The sequence below is a fragment of the Malaclemys terrapin genome, chromosome 17, assembly GCF_027887155.1.
Source record: "Malaclemys terrapin pileata isolate rMalTer1 chromosome 17, rMalTer1.hap1, whole genome shotgun sequence".
Taxonomy (NCBI): Eukaryota; Metazoa; Chordata; order Testudines; family Emydidae; genus Malaclemys; species Malaclemys terrapin.
Window position 1 is genome coordinate 19,659,663 of NC_071521.1, and position 17,361 is coordinate 19,677,023.

Below are 17,361 nucleotides of genomic sequence, written 5' to 3' on the forward strand. Positions count from 1 at the left end.
GGGACGAGGGTGCACTGGGAGCAGGATTACTGGTGTAGCAGCACAGAGGTGGGTTGTGCTGCAGCAGGGGGACAGGAGGAGTCCTAAAGCAACGAGCGCTACTGGAGCACTAATCCTGAGTGACTGCCCCAAGCATAGCCTCGCCCCAGTACACCGGGGGTGGGGGGAGGAGAGACTAGAGAGAGCACTGGACTGGGACTTGGGAGACCTGGGCTCTATGCACAGCTCTGCCACTGACCTGCTAGGTGACCGCAGGTAAATCACGTCAACGCTTTGTTCCTCAGTTTCCCCAGTGAAATGGGAATGATGATGATGATGACGCTGACCTCCTTTGTAAAGCGCTTTAAAAGCTAGTGATGAAAAGCGCTTGAGAACAACTAGAGCTGTGTCCTGGAGGCAGAAATTGAGCGTGTGGCTCTAGGAAACCCCATCCTGGCATACACACACTTCCTCCCATGCCACCCCTCTAACATGGGAGTAGCTCCCCATAAAACGGCTGCACGGGCTTTCCTCCTGCAGGCTCTTCCTCTGCAGTGAGGTCTACAAAAAAGACTTGACAGTGGTTAGGCAGCTGCTGTGCTGTGGCTGCTACTTTCCATGCTGACCACTGTTTCCTTGTACTCCCGTCTCTCTGGTGCAGCCCTTTGTTGTCTCGTGTCTTAGGTGGCAAGCTCCTGAGGGCAGGGATAGTCTTGTTATGGGCCCATGGCCCCTCTGGTGGTACGTTGGCTCATGCAAGCCATCTCCAGGTGACTAACCACCACATGCATGGAGTGAGGTGACTTGGGTGGCCCTCTGCTCAGTGCAGCTAGCCTCCAAGGGGCCAGCCCACACCGATATCTGCGTTCCATTGCTCCACTTCAGTGGCAGGCAGCCAGAGCCCCCTCAACCAATGGCACAAGAGGTGGCAAATGGCAGCTTGGCCAGCAGGGAGCCTCAAGGGTCCCCGCAGTTGGTCATGGGCTGTACTGGACTAGAAGACCTCTTGATGTCCCTTCCAGTCCTACAATTCTATGGTCTTTGGACCATAGGGAGTATTAGGCGCTGCTCACTTTGGACTGGGGACTTCAGTCACCTGCTGGCAGCAACTCAACACGTCTGCCCCGTTCCTAATGAATGTCCTGAGTTTCCGGGGCCCAGTGATGACCCTGGTAGATGCTGCCACAGCATCAGGGCAGCATCATGTGGGGATGAAGGGGGGTGACCTCGTGCAGGCTCTTCAGTGCAAGGAGAGCCAACCAGCCTGAGCTTGGGAGATGGGTACAAATATTGAGGGGAGGTGTGAGAGGGATGGGAGGTGCAGCCTATCTGTGACTCTGGGTTCACAAAAAGCAGCCTTTAAATTGAAACGCCTGAGCTTTTCCAACCCTCTCTTCTCCTTCCTACCTGGGCTGCTGTCCAAGGTCCGGGACGGCTGCCAATTACCAGTTGCTGTGGAATAAGCTGGGGATCAGGTTGGTGAACAGCCAACCCCTGACATCAGAAGCAGGTGCCTAACTTGCCAGGTGCTCCGCAACTACGTCGCCCCCTATGTCTGAGAGTGATCCACAAACCCAACGAGGGAGCTGGAACTAGGCCCCGCCCTGCCTGTCCTGCTCCCATGGGGATTGACCAACAGGTATGCACAGCCCATGTCTCCAGGAGGTCACAGGGAAGCACCCGATTTGAACAAAGTATAAAATCTGCAGCCTTGTTCCCTTTTGTTGAGAACCATCTCTCAGCTTTAAAGCCCCAAAGAAGCAAGGTGGGGACAAAGAGCGAAACTGCTCAGACTTCAAGGGTTCGCTCCCTCTGCCGGATTACACAACCGGGTTTTTACTGCCCCAGAAAACTGTAAGTCTAAAAATGCAAGAAGAGACAAAGTTTAAAAACAAGACTTGTCTTTTGAAAAAAAAAAATCATACAAGCTGAGTAGATCCACAAGAAGCCACCTAGCTATCCTCAGGCAAAGTAAACCTATGCAATACACTGCATACTGAGCATGCTCAAGGACAAACTGCAGTGTCTGACAATGTCCTGCTTCTGCAAAAGGCTCAGTGGCTTTAGGTAAGTTTCCACCATGGTAGCCAGCGACACATTGAAACGCCTCCACTCTGCAGGACGCAAAAGTTAGTTTCTCTTGTCTCAGAGTCCCGCTCATGTGGCTCAGAGCGAGGCTGGGGTGGGCACTGTGGGCAAAGTCAGTTCCATGGATGGAGTTTCAGCCACCTGGGCTGGACTGGGTTTGCGAAGCTCCAGTTTCTCGCTGAGCTGGTTATAAAGATCCTTCACAGCTTCGCCGCTCTGTGGAACGAGCATTGGGAAAACAAACAAACAAAAGAAGCTGTTACTAGCTGGAACATGAAGTACTAGGACTACTGGGAGTGTTTCAACACAGAGGAAAGTGGGGAGAGGAAGTCATGATATAATTAAGTCAATACTCCATATACTCTGAAAGCTGCTATCTAAACAGAACACAGGCTCCAGTAAGCAGCTTCAGGGAATGCAGTTGCCTTCATCTGCAATTACTTTTCCTTTTGTGACCCTTCTTACCTGCTTGGTAGGTTCCAAAGCCTTCTGGAGGGATTCTAATTTGGCAGGTGCCACTTTGTGATGCAGGTGAAGTAGCAATCTTAGCATGTGTCTATGGACATTCTCTTTTCTGTAAAGAGCAATTGTAAAGTGGTGAAAGCAATGCACAGAACACAATGTACAGAACACAACCACACTTTAGAGAGAAAGTTACATAACAACGTCAGAGCGTTCAAACACTGGGAGTTTTGTTTTCAATCATCAAAAATACTTAAGTTGTAAAGGAATGGCTTGCATGCTACAGGACGTTAGGCTTCTATAGGCTTGCCAGGAATTAATACAAGGGTTTAGAACTACTAACAGGTTCTTTATGTGCATTTAGAAATTAGAGGGCTGAAGTTAAATATAATGTTTAAAGCAGAAATTCGATCTGCTACTGCACGGTAAGGAGGATGTTGCCCCACTGCAACTTCTGTCTCTGAATAACGATTTAGGGTTTGTGTAATCGTTTATAAACCAACACTTGCTATTTCCAGTGATTTTATTTCTACAGAATTGGTTGCAAAATCTAAACATATAAAAAAAACATCACAACAGCTATCATACCCTTTCCAGAGTGTCTGCAGACAGGCTAAACAATAGCTCAGAGAGGTGTGAACTGTCCCATTCATCTTGTAAATATTGTGCTTTCTGAAGGATGTTGGTTACCTTGAGCAGGCAGTGAGGAAGAAGCCATCGAAGAGACTGGTACAGAAGTCCTCCAGCGCAAATTCATCAGCCAGCAATGTGAGGTTACCGGTGAGCAGGTGCAGGAAAATATCACTGAAGGCCAGGTCACTGAATGTCTCGACTGCACAACACGAAGGACAATGACTAACAGGCTGGCAAGCATTTCCCTGAAAGCTTTACCATATTAGCAGAAGACAAGCCTGCTGAAAAACTTTATGTGCACTTCGCTGACTGGCCACTGCAGGTGGCTGACTACCCTACCCGGGTATAAAGGGAGGTGGGAAAGAACCCAAGATGTGGGCTGAACAGCTATTGAGGAAGAATTCTGGGAGCAGCTAAGCCTGGGCTAGATTCAGTGTTGTTTCATTACAAGTTCCCTTTTTGGATAAAGTGGAAAGTTCTGATCCACTGCAACTTTTGGGGACTGTTTAGAGCAGGAAGCTACCTGCTCAGAGACACAATATATCTTCCAGTAATATTCCGACCAGTCTACAGCTAATCACATTGCTAGTACAGTGTCTTTCATCCGAGCAATTACAAACAAACACTCAAGAATCTTCACAAAACTCCTGCTCGGTAGGAAAACACCACCACTGAACAGGTAAGTAAACTCATGGGACTTGCACAGGCTCACACAGTGAATCACTAGCAGACCTGAAACTGGCAGAATCCAAGAGTTGTCACCACTAGCCACACTCACCCCCATAGCCCTTATTTTCCTCCTTCTAGGCCTTCTATATGTGACAAGTGGGTACAAAACATAAGAGGAAAACAAGACTCACCTAGTGCTGGCAGGAGCCTGAGAAAAGCATTCTTGTTCCTCTGTTTAGTTATGTGAAGTATGTAATATAGCCCAACCTCACAGGCTATTCTGTGCTCCTGGAGGAATCTGTTATGGCACAAACAAAGTTTCTTAACCAATAGAACAAGAACTCATTTACGAAAGAGGACCTTAAGAAGACAGGGTCCACAACCTGGAAGCCACAGAGTAGGAAGCAGGGAAATGTCTCAATAGCTAATCTGAAGTCTCCTGTGAAGTGGTGGCTAAGAGAAAGTGTTCAGATCTAGGAGAGCTGTCTGCTGCCATGGCCCAAAGAAATAATTGTTCAACAACATTGTTACTTTCCAATAATCAGTACTAACTGAACAGTTAATAATAAGAAGGAAGCTTCAGGATCAAGCTAACACAATGGAAAATCTGATTCTGCTTCATTGTAAAGTTTCCCAGCTCAGACACCAATTCTGCTATGAAATAGTTGTGAGTGTGATTCTAACTGGATGTGGTATTCTGGGTACTGACATTCAAACAAGAAGAGTACTGGGAATAAGTGTAAGATCTGAACGCAACTGAGCATACGGAGATCTTTTCTGTCTGCTTTGCAAAGACGTGAGAAGTTTCTTTTTTAACCTCCAAACATTTAGGATTTCAAAGAGAAACTGAAGTCCTCTCATCACATGTATAGTCATCTTATTTCTAGTAGCGCATTTGAAGGTGCTCATTCTCTCGCTAAAAAGTATTGGTGGTCAGTCCAAATGCGCCTAAATTCAGTAATACCATTACAGTGGTGGCTTTCCTCTGCTTGTGAACGACACACAAATGTCTTCTTTATTTGAAAACAGCAATGCAAAAAAACCTTATGAATTTGTTTTGCAAAGACTGAACTGAAATGTCAGAGCAAGAAACATTATTGCGATGGTCCACCTCCTTGGGCCAGGCCTATATAAAAATCAACAGTAAGAAATATTGCTCCACACAGAGGGTCCTGTGTCACCTTTAAGACTAACAGAAGTATTGGGAGCATAAGCTTTTGTGGGTAAGAACCTCACTTCTTCAGATGCAAGATTCAGTCTTATGCTCCCAATACTTCTGTTAGTCTTAAAGGTGCCACAGGACCCTCTGTTGCTTTTTACAGATTCAGACGAACACGGCTACCCCTCCAATACTTGCTCCACACAGGTTGTGTCAATGTTTTCAAATAGAGGAGACACTGAGAACTTTATGAGAGGATGACACAGACTCTGCTTCCTTGAAAATGAGGGCAAAGCCATTTGATGTGCCTCGTTTAAAAGCAGTGTCGATGATCAGTCCCTCACACCTCCCTAATTGTGTTACTGCTGAGCACCAGCCATGTTTGTTAGTCAAAGAACTATTCTCTTTCTAATCACTACAAAGGCCTGAACAGATCTTCATTCTTCCATGGGTCACAAAAGCTTTAAGTACTACAGCAAACCTCTTGTGCTTTCACTCCAAGGTCTCTTTAACCCACTTACGCACAATCTGGTTTAAACAGCAGTAGCTCATGGTTAATTAATTTTGGCAATACGTTACACCGCGAAATTTTCTTTTTAATGTCAGCTCTGTCTACAACGGACTTTCCTCAGTAGTGTCCATGTAGAAATAACTCAGGCCAAAGGCACCAAGACAATATTATTCTCTTCTCATAAGCATATGCTGAATCGGGCCTAACTTTAAGTACACGAATAGTCACACTGACTATAGAGTACCTTGCTGAATCAGGGCCTTCGTGTTTTGTTCTGTTTCTTGTGCAGTTGCCTTTCAATCTGAGCCCTTGATAAAAATGCCACCGTATTTGAGCTCTCTGACTGGAAACGTCTAAACTGGACAGCACCCTCACTGTCTCCACAGCAGCACAATCTCTAGTGACCTATTCAAGATCTGGAGTTTTACTGGTGCCCTTTTAATCAACTGTTCCACTGAATGGAACTGAAGCCTTGAATTTGTTAGGGTTAATTCTTCTCTCTTAATTGTGCCAGGTTGCACATAATGGGCTTCCTCGGTGATATAGCTTAGCTACCTAAGATTACGCCTAGACTACAAATTATTTCAGTATAATTTACATCATTCAGGGGTGTGAATAATCCACATCTCAGAGTGACGCAAGTTACACCAACCGAAGCACCGGTGTGGACCGTGGTATGTCGGCAGCAGAACTTCTCCAACTGACATAGCTGAGAAAGAAGCTATTGAGCTGATGGGAGAGGTCTCTCCCGTTGGCTTAGAGAGTCTTCACGAGAAGCAATGCGGCTGCGTCGCTGTAACTGATGTAGTGTAGACACAGCCTAATGCTTTGTTGGAAAAAGGATCTAATGTGCGTAGGTGGATGACATACTTGGTGAAAGCTTCGGGAATGGTGCTGGGATAGGGAATTGGCCCTTTCTCTTCCGATGGCAGTTTCTGATCTACGTTGAATGTGTAGTCATCCACCACAAAGGACATCAGCATCGGCAAGAACTTGGTGATCAACTCATGTTCCTTAGAGGGGGAAAAAAGCCATTACAATATAAAAAAAGTCATTCAGCATTTATGTAACTGTCCATCCAAGAATCTCAAAAGTGTTTAGGTGACATGTAATATTCCCATCTTACAGCTAGAAAAACTAAGGTAAACCATTTACCTATGACCACACAGCAAACCAATGGTAGACAGGAACATAAAACACTGGTATCCAGACACCAAGTCCCTGTTCTAACCACTGACCTCTCTCTTCATGTCCTCCAGTAGAATATAAGGAGATAATCAGAAAACTATCCTTCACTTTGTACACAAGAACACTATTGAATGAATTTTCTGCTGTAACAGAATTACCCTGTGATATACATATCTGGTCTAGAGCACCTTATCCTATATTATTGCTGGACACAGAGGGTCTGGGTAAGGACAGGGTAGTATACTAATGAGTACAAGTCATCTTGTTAATTCCCTGAACCAGTATTAACCATTGCACTTAGTCATGCTCCCAGGAGGAGTGCCAGGGGAAAGTCACACTCATTTCCTCCATTCCCACAGCAGTTGAAAATTACTTATTTTGTATCAAATTAAAACAACGGGAAGCGGCAGCGTATGGAACCACAAAGTTCATTAAAAATGAAGCCGGTTGTGGAGCTTTCTCCATATAGCACCAACAGGTGAAGAAGGAACCTTTCAATTAAGTTATGAGGTAAGCCAAGGCTTTGTCGAGGGCGATGCAAGTACCTAATCACCTTAGTATTTGACTATTCATGCACACACACCTGGGGTGCTGGGACAATTGTAGAGTAGGGGGTGCGGAGAGCCATTGAACCAAACTGTAAACCCTGTATATGCCGGAAACCACTTCAAGGCAGGGGGTGCAGGAGCACCCCTAGTTCCAGCACCTATGCAAACACCTATGGAAAACGTACATCACTGAGGTAAACGTGCAGTCAGCTAGCAGTTTATACAGTCAATGCCTCAATCACCCTCCCTGGGGAAGAGCTGCACCACTTTGCAGCACAGAACAGAAACAGCAATGGAATTTTTGGAGGTTCCTCCCACTGCCCAGTATTGTGGTTAACCTCTCTTCTGTAGAGAGCTGAATAGAACTTCTCCCAGAGCTACCAAACCTGTTCAGAGTGCAGGCCAGAGGGAAAGTGGGAGGAGGGTCACCTGAGCGATCCAAAATACGCTTTCCAGGGGTTGAATGTGATACCGCCACAGCATTCCTATCACAACACTGGGGAGGCAGACGTGCTAGCCACTGAATGACAATGCAAAGAGCTGCTATAAGAGTTCAGAGCCAGCCCCAGCAATACTATTTTCACATTCATTCTGATCTACAGTCTCGCCATTTGGGCGGAGATCCCAGGAGTTATGAGCTTCTGGTGCTGAATTTGTTAGAGGCAAAACTCAGATATAAAAAAGTTAAAGCTTAGATGTTCAAGACTATAAAAAAAAAGGGGACGGGAGGGGGGGAGGAGTTGACAAGAGGACCCACTTGTGTACACTCTCGCCCTATTGGTGCATGCAAATGCCAGGTGTCATCTGTACAACCAGGACGTTTACAAATTTTGCAAGTGCTTATTAGAGGCATTTGGAAAAGGTGACCCTGAGGATTTTTTAAGAGAGAGGAAGATGAAGAAATCAATGAGGAAATACTCTTCAAGAAGCTTACCATTTTAGGCTCCCTGAAGACTTGACTGTCAATCATATCCCAGGCCCCCTGTCCCAGAGACAGCATCCTTAGAAGCAGCAAGAGGTCTGGGCTTTCCTGGAAATTCAAATTTAATAAAAGTGATGTTCTTCCTCAATTCTTGACCTGTTGGAGATTTATTTGGAAGTCATTTATATTCAGGGGTTTTCTTGGATTCAGAAGCATTAGCCAGAGACATTAGATCGCAAAAGAAGGCCAGGGGCTGTCAATTTCTATGATTTAAATAATGAATTATAGCTCAAGGGCCACAAACAGCTGCAAATGCCACAGAACACACCTCAGTGTAATCATTTGATAGTGTGCTTGGAGATAGTCAGGCCATCTGATCAGACGACTGGCTAGAGACCTTTCAAAAACAATGTGACATCACAAAGTACAATATGTGTCAGAATGAAACTATCCATGTTTGTCAGTAAAATCCAATATTGAGTGTATAAAAATGACATTGGCCTTTTTGCAAGCTTGAAAGGATAAAAAGAAATTATTTAATTTGACAATGAAAAAGCAGCCCAAGGGATGAAATATAGGAAGTGTTTCTATTTAGATCCTTGTATGGTTCCCAACATAGCATCTGAGTCCTGATCCACTGGGGGCAAAGATTCACATTCTTGTTGCACAGCCCGTGAGTACCCAGTTCATACCAGGGAAACTGAGGATCCAACCAGCAGACCGCATTCTAAGTCCTTTCTAGGGCTGAACGGCGGTCACTTGCCAGCCGCCATTCCCGATGTAATTCTGCCTCCCCCGCCGAGGGATTGTCGGCAGCCGAACGCAGCATTACAGAGAGCAAGTGCCTCACAACATTATGAAGTGTACCATCTTCTTCTCCGTGTGGCTGATGTAAACGCAGAGCAACACCTATAATTTTACATTCAGATGGTTCAATAAAGCGGACAATAGAGAGAACTCTCTCTCCGTTACCCCATTCAGCAGGAATTGACTTTACTAGATCCCCCCTACCACCAGCCCAAAGCAAAGCAAGATACCAAGTTTAGCACAGGGAGTAAGGAATGCTGTAACTGAAGCAGGAGTTTAAGTAGGCAGAAAGCAGTTGCCTGCAAGTATGCATAATTAGAAGAGCAGGCATCTAGTAGAGAGTGAGGAATGTTAAGGGGGCACTGTCAACTTGAAAAATCACATTTGTCTGAGAACTGTGTACCTACCATAATTACATGACACCTAAAATGACTACAAATGAAAGAAATGAGGACAAAATATATGTTTTTCCTCTTTTTCAGTTTACTTGAGCATTTGACAGCACACAGTTTCATTCCTTCTCCTGTAATGTCAGTCAGTTTCTCCCTTGCTGAAAAATGCAGTCTCGTTATAACCTGAACAGGGCTCATTTGTAATCTGTGCAGGTTTCTCAGACTCACCCTGGGTAAGGTGTCTTGCCCAACCAGCTCTTGCAGATGCCGTATGGTACTCAGAGCTAAGGTGTTAATGGCAAAGGGATCACACAAGATCATTGATAAATCTCTGAAGGGAAACAGAACCACAAATGCATTTTATATATACTAACAAACCCCATGGCCCAACCACACACCCAGCCACAGAATACCAAAAGCTATGAGGGAAGGAAGACAGGCAGCAAAAACTATAATGATAAAACCTAATGTATTATATCAACTGAAATATGTTTCTGCCTTAGATCACTAATTAGATGCTTATAAGTGGCAAGTCCTGCCTGATAAAAAACAACAACCCCTTTAACTTGTATTTTACAGGCCACTGACTAGTTAGAGTCCTGGGATAGGATACTGAGAATAAACATGTTATCTTGCTGAATGCACTAAGAAGGGCTATGTTTGGTAATGATTGGTTTTGTTACTAGACACTTGTGGAGAATTAATAACTGAAGTAATTCTCAGCCCCTCTGGATAATGGGAACGTCGCTATCAATCCCTCAGTTTCTTGAGCCTGAACTGCTCACCCCAATACTTGTTCTTGTCCTTTCTTCACTCCGTCCAGGAACCCCTGCAGCTCTCGAGCTCTCTTGTTATCCACAAACTTCTCCCGAATGCAGGCATCTAAGCACCAGGTGAACTGCAAAGAAAGGCAACATTGTTAACACACTCATGGCAACTCCTCTAAACTACCATTACGATATATGAATCGCCTCAAGGCTTCACTGTAATACTGTTGGCTCGATATTTAATTAAATACACCCACATAAGCCTTTCCGACCCTCCCCAACAGTTGTACAGGAAGCTGCAACATTAGATCCACCACACGTCAGTTTTAAGACTTTTGCCCACTTTTCAAAGGCTTCAGATCTAGTGACAAAACAGGTCCTTAATCGGTGAGGCTTTTGCATTAAGCTCCTACAGGTATTCTAATTATATTCAAATGCCTCCATCAGTGCAACAGAACATGGGTTCATGTGGCAGCATGTGAAGGGGGAAGACAAAGTTTCCAATTCATGCAAACAGCAACAACCTCTGATCAGCAGTATCTGCTGCTTGCACAGTCCTGTGTGTGTTGGGAAGTTCTAGAGGCAGTCTGACATCAGGAGCAGAGGAAGCCCAACAGGCATCCAAACACACAAGATCACTCTATGGAGCTGTTGTACTGCAGGTTCAACTGGCATCACCTTTTCCTCTCCCACAAGCAGCATTCCCTGAAAATTAACACGTACTATATACCATGTAGTATGTGAATATATCTCATGGCCCACCCCCATCAACGTGGAATCACATTCACAATGGAGTACATGGTAACTGAGGGGGCAGTATCACTTAGTGGTAAGAACATGGGATTGGAAGTCAGATGATCTGGACTTTATTCCTGGCTCTATCACTGATTTACATTGGAAATTTGGACAAGCCATAACCCCTATGGGTTAGTCTCCCTGTCTATATTAAAACCACATATTCCTCACAAGGATGTTGTGGGTCTTGATCAATTCATGTTTCTGAAGTGCTTGGAGCCCACTGTACAGAAGGTGCTAAATATATTTCTCATCACTGGTATCTTTTCTTCAGAAGCACACATCGCACGAGAAATAAACTGTGTAAATAATGTAACCAGGACGTAAGTGTAGAGAACAGAATGCGACTCTGCATTTATAGTGGATGAATGACTTAATTCACATTACAAATGCCAACGCAGTGCTAAATAAGACAGCAAAACTTCTTATATTTTAATAGTTGTTAATTTTATGCTCTTTATACTTCAAGCTCCATAGCACTTCACAGACTAAACTAATGAAATGCAATCACTTCTGGGCAAAGAGCATCAGTTTGTGCACAGTCCTATGCATAACAGGGAGGGGAAGGAAACTGGCCAAGAACACTGGGGCAAACCAATGGCAAGAACTTTGTTTTTGGCAGCATCCATGTAGGTCAGATGGTACACTGTTTTTTAAGACTTCATACCAAGCACCACAAACAGCATGACGAACAATTTATCTACCATAGAAAGACAAAGGGCTTTGTTAACACTGCTGGGATTTGAACCTGTCATTCCAAGGACTATAAGAATTTCAGACTTGAGGTTTGAACCATTTTCTATGCCTGGAGATAATATCCTCTCTGTGTTATTGACCTTCAAGACAGCTGGCACAAATGAGAGCTGCTCCGACTGAAAACTCTGAAGTACTACTTGTGTCCGGTCCATCTATTCATTACCTTGTGACAGGGGTCAACAGTACAGATCTCGCTGATGTCCAGGTCATGCAGTGACATCAGGAGCTCTGCCCGTAGCGTGCAGTAATGGACATTCCTTGTCCGAAGGAACAATGTTCTTAGGAACTGTAGCACCATGTCATATAGCTTCACATTCTTCCCAATCATCTGTGTCAGCTTCTGAACCACCTAAAGCCCAAATGAAAAAACACAGGGTACCAAAAGATATTCCTACACGACAGCTTTCAAACTATTTCATTATCTGCCCCATCAGTTGTGGAATGCCTGAACTAAAACATACAGCTTTAAAGGACATTTCACACCAGACTTTTTCAACATTTCAACTCCATTTGTGCTTTAATTGATTTTTGTCTAGACTTTTGTAATTGCAAGACCTTCTGTTCCCTTTGCTAAACAATCTGACCTGTTATACCAACTATACCAGTAGGAATTGCTTTTGTTGTAAATGTGATCTTAGGCTTGGTCTACACTAACCCCCAAATCGAACTAAGGTACGCAACTTCAGCTACGTGAATAACGTAGCTGAAGTTCGAAGTATCTTAGTTCGATCTTACCTCGGTCCACACGCGGCAGGCAGGCTCCCCCGTCGACTCCGCGGTACTCCTCTCGTCTAGCTGGAGTATCGCAGTCGACGGCGAGCACTTCCGGGTTCGACTTATCGCGTCCAGACAAGACGCAATAAGTCGAACCCAGAAGTTCGATTGCCAGCCGCCGAACTAGCGGCTGGGTATAGACGTACCCTTAGGGTTTTATACTGCCATCTATCACCATAGTTCCAGAGTGCCCACCACGTAAAATCAAAAGTAATAGCAAAGTCCCTAGAGACTTCATGGATTCTCTGGCATTTCTCCCTTTTTGGGGTAAAAACACTACTTGGGGCATGGATTTTTTTTTTTTAATATTTTAATAAAATGTGTATAGTGGGAGTGTCTAAAAGCGCCACTGCAACAGAGACTCTACAAGTACATAGGAAGGCACAATCCCTGCCCTGAAGAACTTACAATCGAGTTTAAGACACGTTAATGAGGGTAGTATACAACAGGAGGGAAGAGTGGCTGGGGTGAGGGTAACGTTAATAAGATCACACTCTCCCATAGGCTAGCTACATGCACAGCTTTTGATGCCTCTTCCCAATTTTTTATTGAACTATTACTATTTCCTGCAAAAACAAAATAAAAATTGTAAAAACCCCAAACCCTGATTTCATAGAATATCAGGGTTGGAAGGGATCTCAAGAGGTATCTAGTCCAACCCCCTGCTCAAAGCAGGACCAATCCCCAGACAGATTTTTGCCCTGATCCCTAAATGGCCCCCTCAAGGATTGAACTCACAACCCTGGGTTTAGCAGGCCAATGCTCAAACCACTGAGCTATCCCTCCCCGCTAAAGGTGCTTAGATACTATTATGATGGGTTAAATCCCAGACTGACAGACAGAACCGGGGAAAAATATTATTGGCTAAACATGTTGTTTAGCTATTTAAATGTTATTTTTTAAAATCCGCTTAAACAAAAGATTAACCTATTACTCTGTGTCACTAGGTGCTATTCTAATAAAGATAATGTTCAGTACTGTTATATTTGTAACTATTAAATATAAGATTAACCTGTTGATTTAATTAAGACTTGTTTAATGAAGATGAACTAACATTAAATAACTAGCCAAAATATTTACATAGCTTTTTCCAGGTGGTAGCAAAGTTGTAAGGCCAGACGAACACTCAATTATCTGATGATGCTGGCAGGATAGGAACCAAATATGCTCCCTTTTCAAGACAGAGATCGGAGAATTCCATTCCAAACGTCACTGTAAAAGTTCTCCCTGCTCTTACCTCTCCCTGACGTCTTGTTTTTGGAGAGGGACTGAAGAAGTTGTGCAAGACAGAGAGATCACTACTAAAGAGAGTGTTTTCTTTCTCCAGGATGTACTGTTTCAGCAATGGGGACACCTCATCACCAAACAGAGCTTGGTTATCCTGCCAGATCTGGCGCTTCACCTCCACGGCACATGCTTTGTATAAATCCTTATCCGCCATCACTAACTTCAGTTTCTTTTCAGGGACCTGCGAACAACAATGCAGTGTCAGTAAAGAGTTTAGGGGTTCACCTACCTGACTGTTAAAATGGTAAGTAGTTGACTATAAGCCCGATCTAAATCACAACCTTGAACTGGCCAGTAACTTCTACAACCAGTGCAATTAAAACCCAAGGAAACAGCAGAAACCCTTCTTTCATGACCCTACCCCTCCAATACCACCCTGGTTTTAAAGTATTTAGCTTCCTAGAGAAAGCATTACATTTTCCTTCAGTTAATTTTGAAATAGATAGATAGATATACCTATCTCATAGAACTGGAAGGGACCCCGAAAGGTCATTGGGTCGAGTCCAGCCCCCTGCCTTCAATAGCAGGACCAAGTACTGATTTTGCCCCAGATCCCCAAGTGGCCCCCTCAAGGGTTGAACTCACAGCAGGCCAATGCTCAAACCACTGAGCTATCCCTCCTCCTAAACAAACATCTTCCCTTATTAAAAAAGGAGCACAGCATTCTATGGTGATAGTTCAAAACTCTAGTCTACAGCATACAATAGCACTAGTACAAGTTTTGAAGCGATTACATTAAAGGTACTGTAGTGCCTTAAATGAAGAGTTGTTTCCTCTTAAGTACCCTTTTCCAGAAATATTGCCCCCTTTTAAAATCTAGCCGCATCCTTCAAATACTTGCCATTTAAATCAGTTCTGGAAAAGCCCCCTACCACTGAGCTCAAACTATTTTTGGGAAAGATAGGGGGGACACGCACATTTTAAAAATAGAAGAACATACTTCTGTAAGTAGAGTGTGCTTTATGAAACATGAAATGCTTTTTGAACTACATTAAATTAACTGATATGAGAATCAAACAAAGCATAAGACAAATTTTTCTGCCAGTGAATGACAAACTGACTGAAGAGTTTGCAAACGTGGCATACAGCCCGGCTAACAGCAGAGAATGAAAGAGGCTGTAACCAGGAGATGCAACAGATTTTACCTTGGGCAGGTGTTTCATGACACACATCACCACAGGCTGAATAGACGGCATCTTGACCAAGGAAAAGCTTTTCTCCAGCAGATCCTCCAGCTTTTTGTATCTGGCAACATGCAAGCAAGAAAAGTTGCCAGGTAAAGTTTTCAAAACTCCTGAGTGACTTAGGGTCCTAAGTGCTTAAGTCATTTTTGAAAAAGTGACTAAGTCATTTAAGCTTTTTGAAAACTTTACTTGCCATGATTAATTTTGCAATTAATTTCTAATGATGATAAATAATCAGCAGCAAGATCAGTAACACACCTTTCCTCAACCTTTCCTTCCGAGGCAATGGCTGAAACTCTCTCCAGCAATTTCTCTCTCAGCTCATCGAATACAGACTGATGAAATTCCAGCCTAGGAGTTCCATGGAGGTCCAAGAATGGCAGAGCAGACTGGAGAGAGGGCAGGAGGACTCCATTTTCTGTCTAGCAAAACAAACACCATACAGAGTTATACACTTGGATTAAACACAAATTCCTTGCTGGCAATAAATAACAAGACAGAGTACTAAAACAACTCATGTTAAGAAAAAGTAAGCACTCAGATAAATTTAAATGGTCATTATTGAGTGAGAAACAATATAACATTTTTAAAAAATGTCTTTAGTTACGCTACTGGCACTAGCGTAATACTATTAATGTTAAAAGAACTTAAAAATCTAGTTCACTTTTCATCACTGATGCCATTTGTTTACTTTTTACTCAACCGAGGCAATGAAGAAAGACTAGCAAGTTTCCTTTTCTAGTTCTCATGCAATAGTGCAACACTGGAGTGTGGACACACCAGCACAATAGAGTCCTGGTCCATGCCTCTGACTCGTAGGCATGGGTAGGAAACAGTGCAGAGGAATGTTTATTTGTTTAAAAAATATTGTTCCATTAATATTTATCCATTTGTATACAAAAATATTCACAAGTTTTTTTTTTTTTTAAATTATCCTTAAATCTGGGGCCTGAAGTACCTTACAATGTTTCTCTAATCATTCAAAAATCTACCAGGACTTTTAAAACGGTTGCACTTGGCTAGCTTATGCTAAACGCCATTAACCCAACTTTATAATCTAAATATACAGACTGCCACTGCTGAAATATACCAAAGCTTTGCTAAACGATCAATACCCCAATCCTAAAAACACTGAAGCATAGTGTAACGACACATGCAATAGTTTCATGAAGTCTTAGAGATGCCATGTAACATACACAGTCAGTTTTCATTTGTATTACAGAACATTACATTGCAGAGGTGAAAAGATACTACAGAGCACCAGCGTGTTAAGAGCCAAGCTCTGTATGTGTGTATATCTATCTCCTCAATATATGTTCCATTCTATATGCATCCGAAGAAGTGGGCTGTAGTCCACGAAAGCTTATGCTCTAATAAATTTGTTAGTCTCTAAGGTGCCACAAGTACTCCTGTTCTTCTTTTTGCGGATACAGACTAACACGGCTGCTACTCTGAAACCTGTCATTAAGAGCCAAGAGTCACCAAAGCTTCCTTTTCACATCTCATCCTGTGTGAAGCTGCAAAAAACAACACCTGAAAGCTACTCTCACAACTGTCAAATCCTGTTCAATGGGGAGAGAGACTCCCTTCATTTTAAAAGTTGCTTTTAAAGATTCCCCTTGTGATGAGGGCCTCCAAACTTTGTCTCGATTATAACATCAAAAATAAGAAGTCTGGATCTATTGAAAACCCCTCCTTGACGCTGTCCCACATCTTGGAAGCAGCGCGGCTAGACCTGGCCAGAGAGCAGAAGCGGTGCAATCTCGGGGGAGGACGAGCGAAGGTGAAACAGTTGCGCCCATGGCAAGCAACAGGGGACCGCCCTGGAGCAGAGTCCGGGTCAGAAACAACTAGAGGAGGCTTCAGAGAAGACCTGCAGCCGTCGGCCACCACCAGGGTGGATGTCCCGGCCTCTGGACCCTTTTTACTGAGGAGTGATCAGCGCTGACCCCACCGGGCTGGGAGCCTGCCTGGGCCAAGGGAGACAGAGCAACTCCAGCCCCGCGGCGAGCCCCGTCCCCCGGGCCCCACCTGGAACTGCTCGATGGCCTTGAGCGGCTCGGTGCAGTTGGTCAGCGTCTCCTTCAGGTCCTCCCCATTAGCCACCCCCAGCTCCTGCAGCCCCGCGAACATGGCGGCGGCCTCGGCGGGCCCAGCCCGGGTCCGCCCCCGCTGTCGCCCCCCCAGCCCGGTCGGGTCCCGCGCGCTCCTCGTCCCCCCCCGAAACTGCTCCTCGGCGCGCAGGTTCCGGGCTGCGGCGGGAGGGCCGGGAGCTCGCTCCGCCTTCCCGAAGGGCCTGCGTGGGGCTCACGGCCCATTGCCCAGAGACTCCGCGTGTGCCGCCTGCTCCCCGGCTATGGAGACCCGATAGGTGTACCGCCTCCTCCCCTATAGCCCCGTGTGCCGCCTGCTCCCCGGCTACGGAGAGCCTATAGGTACA

At 44.5% G+C, this 17,361-nt stretch overlaps 1 protein-coding gene across 3 annotated transcripts; it reads right to left on the reverse strand.

Annotated features, from left to right (window-relative positions):
- Positions 1 to 1,863: 1,863 nt before the first annotated feature.
- On the reverse strand, positions 1,864 to 17,083 carry NELFB (negative elongation factor complex member B). 3 transcript variants are annotated; one of them, XM_054007932.1, is made up of 13 exons: positions 16,953 to 17,083; positions 15,180 to 15,343; positions 14,883 to 14,982; positions 13,688 to 13,918; positions 11,840 to 12,025; positions 10,144 to 10,256; positions 9,587 to 9,689; positions 8,172 to 8,267; positions 6,372 to 6,514; positions 4,023 to 4,129; positions 3,220 to 3,361; positions 2,533 to 2,641; positions 1,864 to 2,283 (listed from the first exon to the last, which is right to left on the reverse strand). In XM_054007932.1, the coding sequence occupies exons 1-13, from the start codon at positions 17,052 to 17,054 to the stop codon at positions 2,146 to 2,148; spliced, it is 1,734 nt and encodes a 577-aa protein (XP_053863907.1). In that variant the 5' UTR covers positions 17,055 to 17,083; the 3' UTR covers positions 1,864 to 2,145. The 3 variants fall into 3 exon arrangements, with proteins under 3 accessions (XP_053863907.1, XP_053863909.1, XP_053863908.1); XM_054007934.1 differs by lacking the exon at positions 16,953 to 17,083 and adding an exon at positions 16,118 to 16,147; XM_054007933.1 differs by lacking the exon at positions 16,953 to 17,083 and adding an exon at positions 16,037 to 16,111.
- Positions 17,084 to 17,361: the final 278 nt, after the last annotated feature.

Coding starts and splice junctions, on each gene's coding strand:
- NELFB (XM_054007932.1), bottom strand. CDS start 17,054: ATGTTCGCGGGGCTGCAGGAGCTGGGGGTGGCTAATGGGGAGGACCTG. Junction 13,919..14,882: donor TCATGAAACACCTGCCCAAG/GTAAAATCTGTT, acceptor TGTTGTTCGCAG/GTCCCTGAAAAGAAACTGAA. Junction 2,642..3,219: donor TTCCTCACTGCCTGCTCAAG/GTAACCAACATC, acceptor TGCTCTTTACAG/AAAAGAGAATGTCCATAGAC.